At 42.8% G+C, this 24,668-nt stretch overlaps 1 protein-coding gene across 1 annotated transcript in view; it reads right to left on the bottom strand.

The window, feature by feature from the left end:
- DENND6B (DENN domain containing 6B) overlaps positions 1–24,668 on the bottom strand; it is an 84,122-nt gene that overhangs the window by 44,238 nt on the left and 15,216 nt on the right. The window contains 6 exon segments of the mRNA XM_029616865.1: positions 3,391–3,446; positions 5,503–5,565; positions 5,887–5,966; positions 7,106–7,211; positions 16,783–16,863; positions 18,864–18,976. Of these exon segments, the coding sequence (XP_029472725.1) occupies positions 3,391–3,446; positions 5,503–5,565; positions 5,887–5,966; positions 7,106–7,211; positions 16,783–16,863; positions 18,864–18,976 (499 nt within the window).

Genomic DNA, 24,668 nt, shown 5'->3' on the forward strand with positions numbered 1-24,668 from the left:
CTGGACTTTTGGCAAGTCTTGTGGGGGTCAGGAGGCCCCCCCAAGCTGGCCAAAAGTCCCTGGGGGTCCAGCGGGGGTCCGGGAGCGATCTTCTACGCTCGTGAAGACGGGGACAGGAACCAAAATGGCGCCGGCGCCTTTTTCTATCAACGCACTTGTGGCCCGAGAGTGGAAGATCACAACGGGACCCCCCACTGGACCCCAGGTAATTTAAGACATTTTGCGGGGTTCGGGAGGGTGGGGGATTTATTTTAAAGGGTCGGGGTGGGTTTTAGGGATATTTTAGTGTGCCGGTTTCCCCGCCCTCCCCCGATTTATGATTTACACGATATTTAAAAAAACAAAACCGCGACGATCCGATTCCCTCCCCCCCCAGCCGAAATCGATCGTTAAGACGATCGATCACACGATTCACATCTCTAATAGACATGGTTTAATGGTAGGGGAGAGGCAACATGGTTATTGCAGAGTTAAGTCTTTCCTTACCAATGTAAGAGATTTTTTTGAAGGTGCAAATAAGGCAGTTGATGTGGTGCATTTGGATTTTGAGAAGGCATTTTACAAAGTCCCTCATGAAAGATTCCTCAGGAAATTGGGAGGTCATGGGATTGAAGACAATGTTCTATTGCGGATTGGTAACTGATTAAAAGACAGAAAACTAAGGGTAGGACTAAACGGTCAGTTTTCCAAATGGAGAAACGTTGCTAGTTGAGTGCCCCAGGGGTCTGTACTGGGGCCAGTGTTATTTGCCATATTTATAAATGATCTGGAGAAAGGAACAATGAGTGAGGCGATCAAATTTGCAGATGACACACAAATTGTTTTGAGTTGTTTAAACAGCGGATCATGAGGAACTACAGAAGGACCTTGTGAGACTGGGCATCTACCGTGAGTGCTGTGGGCGGTTGTGGTTGCCCCATTTCAGAAGGGATATAGCAAACCTAGAGGGGTCCAGAGAAGGGTGACAAAATTAAAAGGGGTAGAAAAGCTTCCTTATGGAGAAAGGCTAAACAGGCTGAAGTTTTTTAGATTGGAGAAGACATGATTAACAGGGTATAGACTGAGATTTGTGGAATTATGAGTGATGTGGAATAGGAAACAGTTTATTTACCTTTTCAAACAACAACATTAGCTATGGAGGACACCTTACGAAACTAGCAACTGGCAGATTTAAAATAAATCGCACGAAGAGGAAATTTAAATACATTTTAAGTTTTATTAAAGCAAACATGACAAAACAAAGCATTCAGCACAAAACAAAATTACAAGACATCACCCCATTCGGTATCCCGCTAAATCAAAACATCTCCCCTCCTCTCACCCATAACCATAACTCACATCCTATGCACCCCAAAATACAACCCCCAAGAGGGAAACAACGGATCACACCTAAATCAAAAGTAGGAGGTCTTATGTCTGGGCTGTGAAGTTTTAAAGGGCTTCCAGATTCTATCAAATTTAACAGTAGAGTCTTTTCTGATAGCAGTCCGCCATCCCAAGCAATAATTCATCTTAAGCCTCTAACCAAAAAGAGCTAGCGGTGGCATATATGGTTTCTTCCACCAGGCCGCCACTATACAACGAGCTGCCAGAATAATTTGAGTATCACTAACTGTATAGTAGTAGAGACTTCAGCAATTGGAAACCTCAGGAAGAATATTTTAGGATCTTTATCAAGAGAAAAATCAGTGATCTCCCTAATCAATCTCACCACCATATCCCAAATATTATTGGGCAATCCCACCAGATATGAAGAAAAATACCCACTCCACCACAGTTATGCCAGCAACTATCCAGCACCATCAGGCATATTTTATGTAGGCTCTCGGGAGTTAGATACCATTGATCTGGCATCTTATAGCCATTCTCTACTAGCCAGGACAAAAAAGAACTCTTACCAAAAACAAAAATCAGGAATCCCAAACAGTTTCCTCTAGAGTTTCACCCAAATTCTTCTCCAATACCTTAATGTGATGGAGTAATACCCGTTTTATACAGAATTCCCAGCCAGCCTGCATTCCATCATATCCACTGCAAGAAAAGAAGACTTGCAGCTTCCCACCATCGCCTTTAAGCAGTAGGTTCCCTTGAAGAACATCCTTCAGAATGATGACATAACCTTGATCACTTCAGAAAGTTCATTTTAGGATGAACTTCAGGCTTACCAGAAAGTAAATTAACACTATTCCTGCCGCTCTTAAAATCTGTGCTGCTTCCTCAGGCTCTTTTATCTGAGAGATGACACCACTAATTATAAACGCAAGTCCAATGGTGCAGCCAATGATAATATTTTCTGTTCTCAGAACACTTATGTCTTGCACATTTCTCTATCTATTGTCATGCATGAGAGATCACTGTAAGTTTCCATCTTGTCGCCATCCCAGATAAGTGTGCCCATCTTCCTGGCTCGCATCGGTACTTTTTCTTTAACAAAGTCATGGAAGCAGACTATAATATCCCACAACGTATTTCTTTGCATAGGGCCAAGAGTCCAAGTTCATATCTATATCAACTGCTAGCAATCTATGCACTAAACTGAACTGGCAGCCTCTGATGCCTAAGAAAAGCAGAGATTTGTAGTGGTCCAATGAGAAGCTCAGACCTTACGTGGCCATTCAGCTTGGTAAAGTCACTTCCTCCCTGATGATGATTTCTGTTTTATTCTCCATTCCTTTTTGGATCATTTCTAACATTATATTTGCTGTTTTGACCGTTGCCATGCAGTGAGCTGAGGATTTCAATGTATATCGACCACAAGGACTCCAAGGTCCTTTCCCTAGGTTGTGACTCCCAGCATTGTGTACCTGTGGTTGGGATTCTTTTTCCCCGATGTGCATCACTTTGCACTTTTCCATATTAAATTTCATCTGCCATTGAGTTGCCCAGTCTCCTAGTCTCACAATGTCCTTCTGCAGTTCCTCACATTCTTCTGCTGTTTTAACAACTTTGAATAAGTTCATGTCATCTGCAAATCTGATTACCTCATTCGTCGTTCTTTTTCCAGACCATTTTGCGATCTAAAATGTAGCAGGATGACATAGAGATGCTCTGGGGGCATTTCTGGGTGGAGTTAAGTTAGCTAGATAAGTTATCTGATATTCAGAGTTAGTTGGATAACTTATCCAGCTAACTCTGGTCGTGACACAGCCTAGTCCTAAGGTTAGCCAGATAAGTTTATCTAGCTATCTTTAAGGTAGTCTGGTATATTCAGTGGTGCGGCTGCACCACTGACTATCCTGACAATTTTATCCGGCTACCTTTGCAAGCCAGTCAGTGGCTGAATATTATCCTCTTAGGAAACAGTGACTGCAAAACATTATTTAAGATGATGCTAAAAGCACAGAACAGGAAAAGGAAAGGCTGGGAGCACCACTAGTGCTGAACTCTCACCTGAAAAGATCCAGTTCCTGAACACTGGGCAGAACAAATGGAGCTGGCAACAGATTCTGAGAGAGAGAAAGACGGAAAGAAGCAGAAACTGGGTGAGACAGGAAGAGAGCAAGAGAAAGATGGAAAGAGCGTGAAAGGAGGAAATAAAAAAGGAGAATGTGCAAGACCACAGAAAGAAGAGAAAGAGAGAGAAAGGAAACGGTTTCACAGAGGAATCAGGAATTACAGACAGAGTCAAGCACATTTTCAGCTTCCAAAATGATTTGCTTTCTTCACAATTGTTGAAAACGTAACAGTAGGAACAAAACTGAATTTTAAGTCCAACATCTTGTTATTGATATGCAGTAGTCAATTCTATAGCACTGCTAGACAAAGGCATACAATTCACATCTTTCTGAAAATGTACACATTTTAAAAATGCAATTTGAAAAACACACAAAAATGAAACTTCATTTCTATAATCTGTGTCTGAATTATTTATTTTGTTCTCTCTTTTCTGTTCCAGCCCTCTAACTACAACCTCTTTTTCCCTCCCACGGGTAAGTTCTCTTCTCCCATCTGCCCTCCTTAGTCTTTTCCCTTCCCTCCCCCTTTCTTAGGCCCTTCTTCCCTCCTCCTCCATTAGCTCCCTTCTGGTTTTCTCCCCCCTCAAGATTCTCTTTCCCTCCATTTTCTCTCTCCTCTCTTCTCTTCCTTCACCACAATCATATCCTTTCCCTCTCCTCCAACCCTTCTGTCCTGTGCTGGCCAATCCATCACTTTGCTAGCCAACAGGAAGAGGATGGAGGAGAGTGACACATCGAGCCACATCCTCCTCTGCTGCTGGCGAGGGCAAGACTCATGGTTTCAGCCATGAGACACACCATAGTTTTCAAAGATATCTCACGCAGTTCAAACCATGAATCTCAACCCCATCCAACAGAGGAGAACACAGTCTGGAGCAACACTCTCCTCCTTCCTTCTCCTGTTAGCCACTGGGGTGGTGGACTGGTCAGCAGGTAGGTGAGAAAGGAGAGAGACAAGTGCCTGGCAGGAAGAAAGGATCACCCCAAACCTATGTGTACAAATGCACAGCCTCCTGTCATGGCTCCCTCCTTCAGCCAGTTTCCCCACAGTTCCATGGAAACTCCCATATCCTGCGCAAAGCTCCAGGATTTTGCACCCTTACTGCAGCCACAGAATCATAAAACTGGGAGCTGTGGGCCAGGCTGGTGGCTAGCGACGGTGCTGTGCACTGTCATGCCAAAAGTCACTGATTTAATCCTGGAGAGGAGTCTTCCGCTCCTCAGGCTCTCTGTGATTGTGGATGTTTCAGAAGCCACTAGGCAGGCAGAGAGTCATGGTTGTCATTCATGGATGACACCTAATGGCTGGATTCAAGGCCCATGACTGCAGGATCCTGATAGGAGTCCTGGCACATGGCCCCCTGGCACATGATCTCCTCTTAGTGTGATCATTGCCAATGCAATGATCACACTAAGAGGAGAAGAGAGAGTGTTATAAAACAGGGGAAATAGCTCTGGATAGTTGCTAATGAAGGCTCATGGTACCAGGATCCCAGTCTTTGTTCTAATTGATCTGAAGCCCAAACAAGAGGAAACTGCCAGGTCAAAAAAATAAACATGAGTTGAGGCAACTTACAATTAGTACATTGGTGAAAACAGAAACAAATGTATTCTGATTTATCTAGTCCCTTCCTGAAGAATTTTACATAGTAACATAGTAATGACGGCAGAAAAGGACCAAATGGTCCATCCAGTCTGCCCAGCAAGTTTCTTAAGATAAAAACATAATATGAATATATAGGCAATACCACATAAGGTGTGCACTCTTTAGTATTCTCAAAGTGCACACAAATGCTAATACTCACCATCTGTCAGAATTACTGCACATGTTACAGTTCGGTGGTTGTGTAGGACATTTTTAAGCTGCATTTTGCAAGTCTTCTGAGCACCTGGGAGCAGCCAGGATTGGCTGCATCCATACTGCACCTCACAAAGAATGGGATCTGATTGGTTCGTGCACTGTGCACAATGTCAGTGGTGACTCATAGGCCATTTGGACCAGTCAGATCCTATTCTGTACTCTGTATCTAACAGTGTTTGCTCTCACCTCCTGGTTCAGCTGCTTGAGAGGGCTGGATCCTGGTGTATCTGATCTGCATGGGATCCTTACCTGGGCAGAAAGTACAAAAAGAGCGATTCATACACACCCTTCTGTGAAGAAGATACCCATTCTACAGGGGTACAGAAGACCAGTTTTAGAGTGATTTAGCGTGACAGATTGCCCTGGGTGAAAACTACCCCCCCTCAGGGCATATTTCTAGCTGGACTAAGAAGAAGCACATTTAGGGGTACCTTTAGGTACGGGGCGACTGACCACCCGCACTTTGCACACGTGGACCCTGTTGCCAGTTTTTAAAAGGGAAACCATTAGTCTCCGATATCAGGCTGTCTTGTGGGAATTATATTAGAGCAATTCTCAGCTATTTCATACCTGTATGACAACTCCCATGACTGGAAGGTTCAGCGTTTGTCCCGGCACAGGAGAGGGCCACTGATCAATCTCATTACACACTGCAAACATGTGGTAAAGGAAAAGGGTGATAACTCTACATACATACACTTGTGCTGCCAACCCCACGCCAGACGGCGGCCCACGAGCTGCCAACCTTGCCCTGGAAGGCTGCCCATGCGTTTCCCTCTCCCCTTTGTCTCAACGTCACCTCTTCCCTCCTAATCTCTCCTCTTCTTCCTCTCATGCTTCCTTTTCCTGTTCTCCTTTCAACTCCCCATTCTCCTCCACGTCCTTGTCTCTTTCTCCCCACTCCCATCTCCTTATTCTGCTCTCTCCCCCCCCAAATGGCTCCAGATTTTTAGGTAACCACAATGGTCAAATATCAACATACATGTAAGGGTAAATTAAACAGGTATTACCATTACATAGATAAATATCAACAAAATACCTGTATGATATCCTCTAATTTTATTTATAACAAACTTTAAAAACATTAATACAGCTTATACATATATTGCACCACATTACATATCTCAATACATTCACACTCCACATTCATACTGACAATGTTAATACATATAACAACAAATATTGTACATCAATTCAAATACAGAAAAGTTTCTTTGTTATATTTAGCAATATTGCACTTAAACTACTATAAAAAAAACCCCATTAAATATTTCTCCTTATAAAAAACTGTTTTCTATTAGTGGCTATTACTAATTATTGATGGGACTTCCCCTTATATTAATTCCAAAAAATGCTCCTATTACTTCAAAGTACTCCTAATCCAAAATACTCCCGTACTTACAATTCAAGATACTGCTGATTCAAAGTACTCTGTACAGTTAGTAGTTTAAGTGCAATATTGCTAAATATAACAAAGAACATTTTCTGTATTTGAATTGATGTACAATATTTGTTGTTATATGTATTAACATTGTCAGTATGAATGTGGAGTGTGAATGTATTGAGATATGTAATGTGGTGCAATATATGTATAAGCTGTATTAATGTTTTTAAAGTTTGTTATAAATAAAATTTGAGGATATCATACAGGTATTTTGTTGATATTTATCCAGATTTTTAGGACAGGTTATTCCAGTCCTGGTTTTACCCCACTGCATGCAGGGACCTGTAGTTCTGATTTACCTATATATTATTTAAGAAAAACAAACTCCTCCTCTGATGTACTCACCTGCCTCCAGGCAAGGCTCCAGTTTGTCAAAGTACTCAGGAGCTATAAGTTGCAGCAATGAGTGAAAAAGATTCACAAAGGGAAAGCGAGACACCAGGACTAAAGACTGAAAGAGAGAGACATGTCATCATGTTACCTACTGTAATTATACAGACACATACAAATCTCACCACTTTAATGTGGTGCACATATACACTAACATGCACACACAAATACACATTGCTGCTACAATCACAAACAATTCTGAATATGCATGGTCATGACACACACGCGGTCACTATTGCTGCAATATCACACTTACTTGTAAAAACACATACCAATGCCCCTATGTATCACACACAAACCCCTGTATCAACTATTGTAATTTAATATACACAACCCAAAATCACTTATTCTAATCTCTCACACATAAACCCTATCTTAATAAAATCTTTCACACACATCCCTGTCACTTATTGTAAATCTATCATATACATATCTATATTCACAGTAATCTCTCTCATGCACATATACCCCATAGTACTTTACTATAAACTCCCCCACAGGTATACACTTTGTATCATTTACTATAAACTCTCTCATACGCTTCCTGTATTACTTATTGCAATCTCTCTCTCACACACTGTAAATTCTTACACCTTTTGTATCACTTATTGCAATTATATATACTCACATCCCATATCAATTATAATGATCATGCATATGTACCCTGTATCACTTACTGGAATCTCTCACACACCCTGTACATTATTGTAATCTTACATACACAATCTCCCATATCACTTACTGTAATCTCGAACATCCTGTACCATTTATTGTAATCTCACACCCAACCCATATTATAATCTCACACATCCAATTTCACTCAATATAAACTCTCTCATTCCAATTTCTTTCTCACACACACACCCCATACCACATGTAGTAATCTAAGAAACCATGTATTTATTATTTAAAAAGATTATGGATGAATGATTACACTGTGGGCATCTATGAACTTATTATTCTGTGAAATATTTCCTCCCACTATATGAAGATCCTTGTACAATTTATTTAACAGTTTTTGTGCCTTAGCAGGTTAACTTAATGTAACATTTATTAAGTTGATTTAACACCATTTTTTCTTCTTAGATTTTTGTATATTTGGCATTATTTGCTTCTGTTGAATTGGAATCTCACATGTCATGATGCCCAGGGCTATAATGCCAGGGCACTATTGTTATTACATAGAGGGATGAGCAGGGCAGGGCACTATTGTTATTACACATTACAGAGAGGGATGGAGCGGGGACTCCTATACTGCCAGGGCACTATTGTTATTACACATTACAGAGAGGGATGGAGCGGGGACCCCTATACTGCCAGGGCACTATTGTTATTACACATTACAGAGAGGATGAGCAGGGTTCCCTATACTGCCAGGGCACTATTGTTATTACACATTACAGAGAGAGAGGGAGCAGGGACCCCTATACTGCCAGGGCACTATTGTTATTACACATTACAGAGAGAGAGGGAGCAGGGACCCCTATACTGCCAGGACACTATTGTTATTACACATTACAGAGAGGGATGAGCAGGGATCCCTATACTGCCAGGACACTATTGTTATTACACATTACAGAGAGGGATGGAGCAGGGGCTCCTATACTGCCAGGGCACTATTGTTATTACACATTACAGAGAGAGAGGGAGCAGGGACCCCTATACTGCCAGGACACTATTGTTATTACACATTACAGAGAGGGATGAGCAGGGATCCCTATACTGCCAGGACACTATTGTTATTACACATTACAGAGAGGGATGGAGCAGGGGCTCCTATACTGCCAGGGCACTATTGTTATTACACATTACAGAGAGAGATGAGCAGGGTTCCCTATACTGCCAGGGCACTATTGTTATTACACATTACAGAGAGAGAGGGAGCAGGGACCCCTATACTGCCAGGGCACTATTGTTATTACACATTACAGAGAGGGATGAGCAGGGATCCCTATACTGCCAGGACACTATTGTTATTACACATTACAGAGAGGGATGGAGCAGGGATCCCTATACTGCCAGGACACTATTGTTATTACACATTACAGAGAGGGATGAGCAGGGACCCCTATACTGCCAGGACACTATTGTTATTACACATTACAGAGAGGGATGAGCAGGGACCCCTGTACTGCCAGGGCACTATTGTTATTACACATTACAGAGAGAGAGGGAGCAGGGACCCCTATACTGCCAGGACACTATTGTTATTACACATTACAGAGAGGGATGAGCAGGGATCCCTATACTGCCAGGGCACTATTGTTATTACACATTACAGAGAGGGATGGAGCAGGGATCCCTATACTGCCAGGGCACTATTGTTATTACACATTACAGAGAGGCATGAGCCGGGATCCCTGTACTGCCAGGGCACTATTGTTATTACACATTACAGAGAGGGATGGAGTGGGGACCCCTGTACTGCCAGGGCACTATTGTTATTACACATTACAGAGAGGGATGGAGCAGGGACCCCTATACTGCCAGGGCACTACTGTTATTACATAGAGGGATGAGCAGGGCAGGGCACTATTGTTATTACACATTACAGAGAGGGATGAGCAGGGACCCCTATACTGCCAGGGCACTATTGTTATTACACATTACAGAGAGGGATGGAGTGGGGACCCCTGTACTGCCAGGGCACTATTGTTATTACACATTACAGAGAGGGATGGAGCAGGGACCCCTATACTGCCAGGGCACTACTGTTATTACATAGAGGGATGAGCAGGGCAGGGCACTATTGTTATTACACATTACAGAGAGGGATGAGCAGGGACCCCTATACTGCCAGGGCACTATTGTTATTACACATTACAGAGAGGGATGGAGCAGGGATCCCTATACTGCCAGGACACTATTGTTATTACACATTACAGAGAGGGATGAGCAGGGACCCCTATACTGCCAGGACACTATTGTTATTAAACATTACAGAGAGAGAGGGAGCAGGGACCCCTATACTGCCAGGACACTATTGTTATTACACATTACAGAGAGGGATGGAGCAGGGATCCCTATACTGCCAGGACACTATTGTTATTACACATTACAGAGAGGGATGAGCAGGGACCCCTATACTGCCAGGGCACTATTGTTATTACACATTACAGAGAGGGATGGAGCAGGGATCCCTGTACTGCCAGGGCACTATTGTTATTACACATTACAGAGAGGGATGAGCAGGGACCCCTATACTGCCAGGGCACTATTGTTATTACACATTACAGAGAGGGATGGAGCGAAGACCCCTATACTGCCAGGGCACTATTGTTATTACACATTACAGAGAGGGATGGAGCGAAGACCCCTATACTGCCAGGGCACTATTGTTATTACACATTACAGAGAGAGAGGGAGCAGGGACCCCTATACTGCCAGGGCACTATTGTTATTACACATTACAGAGAGAGAGGGAGCAGGGACCCCTATACTGCCAGGGCACTATTGTTATTACACATTACAGAGAGAGAGGGAGCGGGGACCCCTATACTGCCAGGTCACTATTGTTATTACACATTACAGAGAGGGATGAGCAGGGACCCCTATACTGCCAGGGCACTATTGTTATTACACATTACAGAGAGAGAGGGAGCAGGGACCCCTATACTGCCAGGGCACTATTGTTATTATACATTACAGAGAGGGATGAGCAGGGACCCCTATACTGCCAGGGCACTATTGTTATTACACATTACAGAGAGGGATGGAGCAGGGATCCCTATACTGCCAGGACACTATTGTTATTACACATTACAGAGAGGGATGAGCAGGGACCCCTATACTGCCAGGGCACTATTGTTATTACACATTACAGAGAGGGATGAGCAGGGACCCCTATACTGCCAGGACACTATTGTTATTACACATTACAGAGAGGGATGGAGCAGGGATCCCTATACTGCCAGGGCACTATTGTTATTACACATTACAGAGAGGGATGAGCAGGGACCCCTATACTGCCAGGACACTATTGTTATTACACATTACAGAGAGGGATGGAGCAGGGATCCCTATACTGCCAGGACACTATTGTTATTACACATTACAGAGAGGGATGAGCAGGGACCCCTATACTGCCAGGGCACTATTGTTATTACACATTACAGAGAGGGATGAGCAGGGACCCCTATACTGCCAGGACACTATTGTTATTACACATTACAGAGAGGGATGGAGCAGGGACCCCTATACTGCCAGGGCACTATTGTTATTACACATTACAGAGAGGGATGAGCCGGGATCCCTATACTGCCAGGGCACTATTGTTATTACACATTACAGAGAGGGATGAGCAGGGACCCCTATACTGCCAGGACACTATTGTTATTACACATTACAGAGAGGGATGGAGCAGGGACCCCTATACTGCCAGGGCACTATTGTTATTACACATTACAGAGAGGGATGAGCAGGGACCCCTATACTGCCAGGACACTATTGTTATTACACATTACAGAGAGGAATGGAGCAGGGACCCCTATACTGCCAGGGCACTATTGTTATTACACATTACAGAGAGGGATGAGCCGGGATCCCTATACTGCCAGGACACTATTGTTATTACACATTACAGAGAGGGATGAGCAGGGACCCCTGTACTGCCAGGGCACTATTGTTATTACACATTACAGAGAGAGAGGGAGCAGGGACCCCTATACTGCCAGGACACTATTGTTATTACACATTACAGAGAGGGATGAGCAGGGACCCCTATACTGCCAGGACACTATTGTTATTACACATTACAGAGAGGGATGGAGCAGGGATCCCTATACTGCCAGGACACTATTGTTATTACACATTACAGAGAGGGATGAGCAGGGATCCCTATACTGCCAGGAAACTATTGTTATTACACATTACAGAGAGGGATGAGCGGGGATCCCTATACTGCCAGGAAACTATTGTTATTACACATTACAGAGAGGGATGAGCGGGGATCCCTATACTGCCAGGAAACTATTGTTATTACACATTACAGAGAGGGATGAGCGGGGATCCCTATACTGCCAGGACACTATTGTTATTACACATTACAGAGAGGGATGAGCAGGGATCCCTATACTGCCAGGAAACTATTGTTATTACACATTACAGAGAGGGATGAGCGGGGATCCCTATACTGCCAGGAAACTATTGTTATTACACATTACAGAGAGGGATGGAGCAGGGACCCCTATACTGCCAGGTCACTATTGTTATTACACATTACAGAGAGGGATGAGCAGGGACCCCTATACTGCCAGGACACTATTGTTATTACACATTACAGAGAGGGATGAGCAGGGACCCTATACTGCCAGGGCACTATTGTTATTACACATTACAGAGAGGGATGAGCAGGGACCCTATACTGCCAGGGCACTATTGTTATTACACATTACAGAGAGGGATGGAGCAGGGACCCCTATACTGCCAGGTCACTATTGTTATTACACATTACAGAGAGGGATGAGCAGGGACCCCTATACTGCCAGGACACTATTGTTATTACACATTACAGAGAGGGATGAGCAGGGACCCCTATACTGCCAGGACACTATTGTTATTACACATTACAGAGAGGGATGGAGCGGGGACCCCTATACTGCCAGGGCACTATTGTTATTACACATTACAGAGAGGGATGGAGCGGGGACCCCTATACTGCCAGGGCACTATTGTTATTACACATTACAGAGAGGGATGAGCAGGGACCCCTATACTGCCAGGGCACTATTGTTATTACACATTACAGAGAGAGAGGGAGCAGGGACCCCTATACTGCCAGGACACTATTGTTATTACACATTACAGAGAGGGATGGAGCAGGGATCCCTATACTGCCAGGACACTATTGTTATTACACATTACAGAGAGGGATGAGCAGGGACCCCTATACTGCCAGGTCACTATTGTTATTACACATTACAGAGAGGGATGAGCAGGGACCCCTATACTGCCAGGGCACTATTGTTATTACACATTACAGAGAGGGAAGGAGCAGGGATCCCTATACTGCCAGGGCACTATTGTTATTACACATTACAGAGAGGGATGGAGCAGGGACCCCTATACTGCCAGGGCACTATTGTTATTACACATTACAGAGAGGGATGAGCAGGAATCCCTATACTGCCAGGACACTATTGTTATTACACATTACAGAGAGGGATGAGCAGGGACCCCTATACTGCCAGGGCACTATTGTTATTACACATTACAGAGAGGGATGAGCAGGGACCCCTATACTGCCAGGACACTATTGTTATTACACATTACAGAGAGGGATGAGCAGGGACCCCTATACTGCCAGGACACTATTGTTATTACACATTACAGAGAGGGATGAGCAGGGACCCCTATACTGCCAGGGCACTATTGTTATTACACATTACAGAGAGGGATGGAGCAGGGACCCCTATACTGCCAGGGCACTATTGTTATTACACATTACAGAGAGGGATGGAGCAGGGATCCCTGTACTGCCAGGGCACTATTGTTATTACACATTACAGAGAGGGATGAGCAGGGACCCCTATACTGCCAGGGCACTATTATTATTACACATTACAGAGAGGGATGGAGCAGGGACCCCTATACTGCCAGGGCACTATTGTTATTACACATTACAGAGAGGGATGAGCCGGGATCCCTATACTGCCAGGGCACTATTGTTATTACACATTACAGAGAGGGATGGAGCAGGGACCCCTATACTGCCAGGGCACTATTGTTATTACACATTACAGAGAGGGATGAGCAGGGACCCCTATACTGCCAGGGCACTATTGTTATTACACATTACAGAGAGGAATGAGCAGGGACCCCTATACTGCCAGGGCACTATTGTTATTACACATTACAGAGAGGGATGGAGCAGGGACCCCTATACTGCCAGGGCACTATTGTTATTACACATTACAGAGAGGGATGAGCAGGGATCCCTATACTGCCAGGGCACTATTGTTATTACACATTACAGAGAGGGATGGAGCAGGGATCCCTATACTGCCAGGGCACTATTGTTATTACACATTACAGAGAGGGATGAGCAGGGACCCCTATACTGCCAGGGCACTATTGTTACAGTAAATGAGAGAGCTGGGAGCAGCCTAGATTCAGAGGGCTATTGGTATTGTACTTTATGGGGAGGGATGAGGGATGGGGCAGGGCACATTGTTATTATATATTATGAGGAGGGATGGAGAGACCCCTATACTGATAGTCCTAGTTCAGTGCTAATAACAGTAATACCCTAATGGGGGAAATGCTGAAGTAATTTTCTTCCTTCCCAGCTCAGACACACCAGGTTGTATCTGGTAATGGGAAATCAGCATGGAAGGCCATTGAAACTAGGGTACTGTAGGGTTCTGCGTTGTCAGCTGTTTTGTTTAATATGTACATACCCCCTTTAGGTAAGCTGCTGGGACTGAACTATAGATTTTATCTGGATAACATTCAATATTTAGTACCAATGATGTCATCATGGGAAACTACTTTTGAGATAGTCTCAATCTGTTTGTCATCTATAAAATGGTGGTTAGGGTGCAATAGAATAGCAATAAATGTTAACACAACTAAGATTATGATTCTGAGCTGAACTCCTTCATTGAATTTCCCTACATCATTTGTATTTGAAGATCACACAGTAGTAATTGTGAGTCAAGTGACTCGGACACAATCTTGGATCTGAGCTTGTCAATGAGACCTCAAAACAAGAATGTAGTAAAGACCTCTTTTTATAAGCTCCAGGTACCATGCATTTCAAGTTTCCATATAGTTTTACAGGCACTGGTATTTAGCATAGATACTCTGCACTCAAATTTAGTCTGGTGTCTGTATCAGGGATCATATTTCCCCTGTTCTACGCAAGCTGCATTGATTATCAGTTTACTGGAGGACCAGCTAGAAGGTAGCAACCTTAATGCATAATCTTTTCATTACCATTGGGTTGGTGCAAGGTTCTGGATTTACCAACTTGCGCAAGTGCTGTGCTCAGCATAGCGTAGGTTACTGGAAGTTCCTTCCCCTTGCTTGGCACATTTGACAGAAACACCCAAAACGGTGTTTTCAGTTGCGAGGCCGATATTTTGGAATGCAGTACCTGATCAACTGAGAACAATTAAAAGTCCTCAGACTTTTAAAAAGCAGTAGAAACTCTTATTTACATCTGCCTTTGATAAAGAGATGATTTAGGTGGAATCTGAGAACGCACTGCTGTTTGAAAACAGCAGGCTGGTTGTGAAGCGAGGATCTGGATTGTTAATACAAGGGTGTAGCATCTAGAGTACACAGTGGTAAACGGGCACCACCAGCTTTGAAATGGGGTGTGTCGTGCACCACGAACTTTAACGCTCTCACCCGTTCTCTGACTGTCACGCCTCCCCCAGAACAAAAGCGACTGCCAGTGCTGGGACTCACCGGCCAGGGCTGTTTGGGCAATAGCAATCCAAACAAAGGAAGGGACTCAACTCAGAGTGGCATATTAAGGGGAGAAGAAATAGCGAGGACATCCATCGCAGCCAATCCCGCTCGCAGCTGAGGAGCAGCGATGCCCAGTGGGCCGCAAGTTGAGCCTAGCCTGCTCGTGGCTGAGGAGCGTGGATGTCCGGTGGGCCATGAGTGGAACCTATCCCGCTCCCACCAAAGGGGCAGTGACAGAAAGAGCTGGGCTGCATGCGCGCAGGAGCAAGAGGTAGAGCGACAGCCCCTGCAGCCCATGAGACAACTTTTTTTCTGGGCTGCAGGGGCTAAACGATAAGATTGTTGCTGTTTTATGTGCTTCTGGGGGGGGGGGGGGGGGGGGAAGTGAGTGAATGAGTGAAAGAATGTTGTGTGTGATTGAGAGCATGTGCATGAAACCATGTGCGTGTGTGTGTTTGTGATTGAAAGCATGTGTCTGTGTGTGTGGAAGAACAGATGTATGTGACTGAAGACGTGTGGAGAGAGCATGTGTGTGGTGTGCGCAAGAGTATATGTCCGAGTGTGTGATTGAGAGCATGTGTGTGAGAATGAGAAAGTCTGTGTGCAACAACATTTATTTATTTACAAATTTTATATACCATCATTTGGTGTGTTTCATCACAACGGTTTACAACAAATAGACCCCCTCCCCTCCAATACCAACCCCCTCCTCCCCACTAATTTATGACAATCTCAGGGCATCTGGAAATCCAAAGTTCCCAGGTATGAAGACCGGTGATTTTTTTAATCCTTATTAGTTATACTTATTGGGGTGTTTTTTGATGTGTTTGCTGTTTTGAAATATTTTATTGGTGTTTGGGACATTTTTAAAAATTCTTATATGATTTTTTCATCACTGGATGTTCTATTTGTCACCTGTTTTAAAATATTTATTCTTTTTATTAGTATGGCTTTACTATTATGATTGATGTTTTGTATTCTTGATTTTGTTTGATGTTTTATGAGACATGATGCTTCAGGGTTTTTTTCCATTGTTGCACTGCCTACAGAGTCTGGCTTGTAGTGGTTTCCAGTTCAATTTTTGCCTGCATGTTTCTGTTTATAATTTGAGGTGAGGGATGGAGCAGGGCACAGGGATCCAGACACTGACAGGTTATTATGGTTATTATTACACAGTATAGGAAGGGATGGAGCAGTAGAATGATGCTAAAACTTGCCTTTTGGAAGTATCCTCTCTTCACTGAGCTGTCTTTGACTTGCCGGAAGTACACATACCCATAGTAATGGGCTGTCTCCCTCTATAGAGAGAACATATTAAAATCACTATGGTATAATTACTGAAGGGAATGAAGGACCCACTGTAGATAGTCTTTTTGAAAAAAAAATTAAACAAAACAAAATGACTTTGTAAAAAGCATCCTATCAACTTACCAGTGAATGCCTGCTTCCCCACAGGCAAGGGCTTAAATTATAATGGATGAAAAGCTAGGATAAGTGCATTCTAAGCCAACTCTGAGCCATTAAAGTTGGGAGTAACCTGCATGGAGCAGCAGTTGCTTCCCTTAACAGGGGGCATGGGAGAATCTGCAAGGATTGGCAGTTTCTACCCTAAGCAACTTGCTGAACAAACTGAATGGACCATTTTATTTGCTGTCATTAACTATTTTTCTATGAATGTTGGATGGACCAAAGGGATAAGAAGCTATCTTTTCATTGTACAAGGTCCTGATTAGGCCATACCTGGAATATGGACACACTGTAGGGGGGGGAATCAAGGTGTTAAACAGGGCCAAGTCAATTCAAAGGGATAGAGGAGCTTGTCCATGAGCAAGGTTTTTCAAACTAGGCCTCTAAGCCTAGAGGGAGCAGAACTTCATTGTACAAATACATCAAGAGGCCAATTTTTCTAAGCAATTTCCACTGGTAAAAGTTTTTCCCATGTTAATCAGCTGTCTGACAATAGCCCTCCCTCAAGAGAGATGTGCATTGTTCCACAATGTGTGTACTTTTAGCTCCAGTGAGGGGAGACGTTACCAGGAGGGCATTTAGGTTGGGGGGAGAGAAATAACACCTTAGATTACATTTTCATCTCTATGTGCGTTATTTCCCATGAAAAACAGGGACACGTATACTTTCACTATGAAAACAGGTGTGAACCCTGCAGGTTACAAGCATCCACAGACTTTGCCCCAAAGCGAACGGTTTGAAAATGTCCCCCTAGAAAAAGATACGGGATCTCACAGGGGAACCGAATTATCCCCAGAGCAACCCTTTGGTGCCATCCTCTCTACACCTATTTTTATTTATTCACAGACATTTGAAAGTCCGCCCTTTTTCCAAGAATGGCCTCAAGGTGGATTACAATAAATTTCAAACAATAACATTTGAATCAACTTAATCAGAACAGCACTCAGAAGCCAGCGGTGTACACCTTACAGTCCTTCCTCGGACGTTCAGGTAGTTAGTGCAGGAGATTGAGAGACTGGTAGAGAAGGCTTACATGAAAAGCCATGCCTTAGCCCTTTTCCTGAAAGTGATGTAACACAGCTCATAGCATGGGGGTAGTGCTACCTTGTTCCTATGGTACCCATGGACATGTTTTAGAAGAGGGTGGATACGTTTCTGGAGGAGGACAATGGCTCTGTGGCTTGGATGATCACTTAACTCTGAGATACTGTTCCCAGAAGATGTCGCTTTTGGGACTATAAACAATATTCTTCCATTGGGAGACAAGTCCTGCTGTGAAAAACAGTGCGTTTTCTTCCTTCCCCTAAATCTCTACCAGGAAGATGCTAGAGAAGCAGCTGTCCATACAGCGGAATAGACTTTTGATCTCCATTCAAACTAAGCACGTTACTTTGCTCTGTTGTATTTATTCTGCCTGCTGTGCTACTGGCTCTTCACTTTCTTTATTGTTTCTAATCAGTGCTATTTATGGAGTTTGATTTCTTATGCTATTCATCCATTGTGAAATACTTACTCCAGAGTGAGGAATACAAAATTGAAAAGCTATTCTAGGGTAATCCCTAGAGGCACTAGGGAGAAGCACTGCACATGATATGTAGACCATAATGGAGATGTCAACCCATAAAACCAAAATTCTAGGAGCTTTGCTAATGAGAAGGGCGAGCAGGCAGTAAGCAATGGGGTATCAATTGATGGGGTGTTGCATTTACAATCTAGGAAGTTTGTAGACCATGCATTTCCTCAACTAGCTTCCTTGCTTACTGCATTATCTATGACTTAAGCAATATTCCTCTTACTGTTAGCATCAGCTTAAGCTTCATTGAGTACTCACTTGTAAGGTTACTGGCACTTCTCTATTGTACTTGCCATCCTCTGTAAACCAGGTGCTCCTCTGTCCCATAGTCTGACGGAGCCGGAAACTGAACTGTGTGTCGCCGAGGCAACCTGAGACACAGAGGGCAAGTAACTAACATCACTGTAACAAAATATAGTGAGATCTCAGAACTGAACTACTGCCTCCAACCTAAGCAACCCAAGACATCTAAACACATCACTGTAATATGATCTGGTTAGAGACTCTAGAACAGTGCTAAAGCATAAATGGAGAAGGTGTTTCTGAATGGGTTTTATTCGACAGGAAAACTGATGATCCATCAACGGCGGTAATAAGTGATAATGAGAGAATTCAGTCACGCTTGGGACAGATGCAGAAAGGTCTGTGGAAAAATGCTTAGTAAATCAGGGACTAAGGCTGGTGCCTAGGACTAAAAAAAAAAAATCAATGCTGGGGTGCCTAACCTTTCCCCCCACCCTAACCCCATTCTCACAGCTGCCCACGTTTTAGCACCTAGGGAAAATAGTTGGCTAAATTTAGGTGCTCAGCCCTAGTCAGTTTTCAAAGTCGCTGATCTAAGTTCTTAACTCCTTAAATTTGGTGCTTACAGCCATTAAAAACTGACCTTTTGTTCAGGTTAAAGGGCCATCTGGAAATTGCCATCTTTAAATCACAACGTACAAACACTTAGCTGCATACGAAGGTGGCATTCCCAGGAGCAGGAAATCAACAGGCACAGGTTGCATTTTCAAAGCTATGCATCTCATTTTCCATGGGAAAAGCATTCCCAGCAAAAAGAAGGAGCAAATATCCATGGATACGTTCCTCCAGGGGTAATTTTCAAAGTGAAAGTATGTGCGTATTTTCCCTTTCAAAATTGATGCAAAGACCACAATACCCTTGGGCTTGGCAGCAATGCAGGCAGTTTGAAAATTGCCCCTTTGGGAATAAGGCCATGAATACATCCGCAGCAACATAATAAGCAGAGGGAGCAAGTCATGAGATCCTAATGTGACAATGGCTCATACATATTCATACAGTGCACAAGACATTATTTGTCCCAACAGTCAACCCAAACCAACCAATTTGGCTTACATCATATGACACACATGCAAAATTGGCTCCCCAGACAGACAAAAGAAATGCACAGGAACAGCTTAAACAAATTTTAAAATAACATTAAAAGAGATACTAAACAAGCAAAGCATTAGATCAAGAGTCGGCGACATGTGACATGCAAGATGATTTCAGCCAAGTCCATAATCAAAGCACGTCAAGCAGCACTGACTGATACATGGGGGTAACCTGCACGGCATGGCAGATACAACCATGGGAAGCTTGCTGGGCAGACTGGATGGAATATTGGTCCTTTTCTGCCGTCATTTCTATGTTCCAATGGCATGGCGTTAGCATTGCCAACTGCCAGACGCTTTCGTGAAGGACAACATGCTAAGGAATCAGGGAGGTAGCCTTGACATTGCAGTCAACTCAGGGCCATTGACAAGTAGGAAATGGCAGCAGCAGGGCCACTGGCATGGACACAAGAGGCAGCCTCAGTGTTATAGCCATGTGGGGCCAATCGCAAGGAAGCAGCATCTGGGTGGGACCAATGGCAAGGAGTTAGGAGGCAATCTCAGGGTTGCAGCTGCATGGGGCTGAAGAGAAGGCAGGATCTAGTGTTGATTCCACGAGGAACCAAGCAAAAGAGAAGAAGCAGCAGAAACAGGATCAGTGTCAGTAGACAGAAGGTGAAGAAGCAGCATGAGGCTGCTCACTTGAGGAGTGCGGACGTTAGCATTTCAGGGAGCCATGGCTTACAGTGAGTCCATAAGAGGATGACACAGATCTTATCCAAGACTCGGAAAGACAGGCTGAGGTGGCTGCCACTATTCAGTAAGAGAATGGCTGCTGAGGGAAAGGAGGAGAGGTTTCTGATACTAGACTGCTGGGGACAGGGTGGGGCTAACAAGTCTGAGATTGGTAGGCACTGGCAAGTTCAGGGCCTGGAGAGTTGAGAGAGATGAGACAGACAGCTGGAGATGGGGGCAGGGAGAAGGGGTTCAGAGGACAGAGAGACTAATTGGATGGGAGGACAGGGGTTTGAGAGGACAGAGAGAGAGAGAGAGAGAGAGAAGGAAAGAGACTAGTTGGAATGGTGGTGAGGCAGCTAGTCAAAAATTTGACCCATGAGACAAAAACTTGTTCACCTCTTTCTGATACATTTTCTGCTGAAGTCTTTTTAAAATATTTCTCACTTACAGTCCAGAATCTTAGCTTAACCTTTACAAATGTCACTCCGTGGTATCATGATCTTCCTTCCCTTTCTACTTCTATCTGGTCTTCTTTTGAAGTTTCCAATATCATATCTTCAATGAACAATGTTTTTTGTCCATCGACTAATGCTCCTATTGCACTTTTCAAGGCATGCAAAGACAGTATTGCTCCGTTGTTAACTTCTATTGTTAACAAATCAATCCAAGCTGGATGTGTCCCAGATTGTCTTAAAAAGAAAGTCATTAAACCTCTCTTGAAGAAACCCCATTTGGAGCTGTCTGATTTATCTAACTATAGGCCAATTTCGTGCTACAGCAACTTACAGATTTTACCAAGGTCAATGAGATACTTGATCCCCATCAGTTTGGTTTTAGACGTTCTAAGAGCACTGAATTACTATTAGTCTCATTAATAGATACCATGAAACATAGCTTTCTACTTGTTTCATTGGATATTTTGATAGCTTTTGACACAGTCGATCATGAGATTCTCAGTTTTCATCTGTGCGAATGTGGGATAAAAGGAAATGTCTTAAACTAGTTCTTATCTTATCTTGATAAATGGACCCATCAAGTTAAATTCAACAATTCATTTCTCCACATCCTATCGACTAAAATATGGTGTCCCCCAAGGCTCCGCCTTGTCAGCAGTGTTTTTAATCTTTATCTAGCTCCAATTTCCAAACTTCTTTCTAATATCACAGATAGCTACAAAATTTTACGCTGATGACATTCAATTTTTCATTCATTTGCACCCTACATGGGACAAACTCCTTGAACATCTTCAGCTTTGTATTTCTTCTGTTAAACAGTGGCTTCATCAAAACAAACTCTCTCTTAATATTTAAAAAACAGGTTTGTTTTTTTAATCCACAGACCTCACTCTGTTTCTCAGCATGACTTTGTGTCCATTGACAATTTCAGTTTTCCTATTAATGCACCCATAAAAAAAATCTAGGTGTCTGGATTGACTCTTCTCTGCCTTTTCAACCCCAAATCAAGTCTGTAATTAGAGCTAGTTTTTTTAAATTATGTATATTAGCCAGTCTATCATCAAGTCACCAAGGAGATGCAGTGATATAAAGTCAGTCCCAAGTCTCAAAAATTTTTTAAATGTGAAAATATTTTTATTTATCAAATCTTGTGTCTTTTGACACAAATCTTGTGTCAAAAGACACAAGATTTTCAACACAGGGGGACCCTGTGTTGAAAAAATCTTGTGTCTTTTGAGCAAAGGAGTTGCCGATTTGATAAATAAAAATATTTTCACATTTAAAAAATTTTTGAGACTTGGGACTGACTTTATATCACTGCATCTCATTGGTGACTTGATTATTCATTTTGGAGAGCAGTATTTGCTCCGTCTGATGTTTATTAGCCAGTCTATGCCATCTTCTACATTATCAAGATTTTCTCATCATCATCCAAGCGATTATTTTTTCTCATATTGACTATTGCAACAGTCTTTACTTTGATTTTCCCTCTAATTCTCTATATTCACTATAACTTCTTCTTAATTCTGCTGCTAGAGTGATTATTGGTGCTAAATGTTTTGATCATATTACTCCTGTGCTTGAAAAATTGAAGTACCTACCAATCCAATAAAGAATACATTATGAAATCGGCATGACTATCTTTCAGCTCTTAAGTGCAGACTCTTGTTCATGGTCAAATGCATTACTGAAATCTAAAAACCATGTCTAGAATTGAGATATTCTCAACATGGACGTCATGCCCACCTTTCAGTATCAAGGGAGTCTGCTTTTTCTGTTGCAGCACCTATTCTTTGGAATTTGATACCGATGGATCTCCAGCTACAAGATTGCCTTAAGAAATTCAGACTTCTTTTAAAAAGTTTCTTATTGAAGCAAGCATTTCTTTGATAGTAGTTCGCTAGACTTCTGTTATTAGGCAGCTTGTAATTATCTTTTATTTGTTAGTTTATTGAATGTTTTTACATGTTTTATATTTATATTTTGATATTTATGTTTTTATTATGAATGTTATTTTTATTGTAAATCACTTAGACCTTTTTTGTGTTGAGTGATTAATAAATGAAATGAGAGGGACCTGACAAGAGAGAGAGAGACTGCTGGGAATGTTAACCTTGGGCCCTGCCAAAAAATCTGTTCTGGCTATGCCACTATTGATAACAAAAGAATATTCTTATGAAAGTTTAAATAGCATGCTAAGGTTTGCCTCATTTCCTTCACCATATACTCTGGTGGTATAAAAAATCTTTTACACATGACAATCTCCTGCTTCTGACAATGGTAATGTAGCAGCACAAAGTAGCTTGGGAAGGCGAATCATATTGTGAGTGGTTATGGGACAAATGGACAAGCTTCTTTTTAACATTTTGTTCTTACATGAGGAAAAAAAATAAAAGTATCAGTCAGATTTTTACATCAATCTTGAATATAAATGTAAACTAACATTAATACTCAAGAATCCCTATGTAAAATTCTGACTGAAACTGATATGTTTTTCTCACACAAGAACAAAATGATAAAAAGGACCAGAGCCAGTTAACGACTGCACACTCATAGGCTTGTGTGCTCTCAAAGTATCAAACTACGACTTAATGTTTTTATTAATAAAATTGCTAAAATGTAAGTAGGAATTTTACGGATGTTAAAATAAAAAGTATCATATCCCGCAGGCCTGTAAACAGATGTGAATATGCACGAGCTGCATTAGAAGAAAATTATTCCTTACCTGCTAATTTTCGCTCCTGTAGTACCAAGGATCAGTCCAGACGGTGGGTTATGTCCCCTGTCCAGCAGATGGAGTCAGACAAGGCTTCGGAGGGTGCTGTCATAAGAACCAGTGCACCCTCTGTAAGAGCTCAGTATAGAGAATATCAAAGCCAAAATAACCACTTACAAAGGATGGATCAAGTGTCCCAATCATAACAGATCATAAAAACTAAGGCAACTGGTACCATAACTGTAACTTGCAGAAAGAATTGTGTAACAGACTCATAAGCTGAACAGTCTCAAAAAATGAAAGTAACAAGAGATATCAGAATGAAGAGAATAGAATAGATCGAGCAGGGAAGTAAGAACCCCAAAAACCCAGTAATCAATGAGGCGTGCGTCTGGACTGATCCTTGGTACTACAGGAACGAAAATTAGCAGGTAAGGAATAATTTTCTTTTCCCTGTACGTACCAGGATCAGTCCAGACGGTGGGATGTACCAAAGCTTCCTTACACCAGGTGGGCCCTTGAAAGCCCTGCTCGAAAGACCTGGTCGCCAAAATGTCCGGAGGTTGACGACAGTAGGTGCAATTGGTAACGTTGTGCGAAGGTGTGAAGAGACTTCCAAGTCGCCACCCGGCAGATCTCTTCGGAGGAGATGGACTGTACTTCGGCCAAGGATGCGGCCTGTGAACGGGGAGAATGGGCTTTAATGCCCAGCAGAGGAGTCTGACCCGTCCCGATGTATGCTGTGACTATGGCTTCCTTAAGCCATCTCGCAATCTTCGTTTCGAGGCCTGGGAGCCCTTCCTCGGCCCCAACCACAGGA

Source organism: Rhinatrema bivittatum, chromosome 9 (assembly GCF_901001135.1).
Source record: "Rhinatrema bivittatum chromosome 9, aRhiBiv1.1, whole genome shotgun sequence".
Taxonomy (NCBI): Eukaryota; Metazoa; Chordata; class Amphibia; order Gymnophiona; family Rhinatrematidae; genus Rhinatrema; species Rhinatrema bivittatum.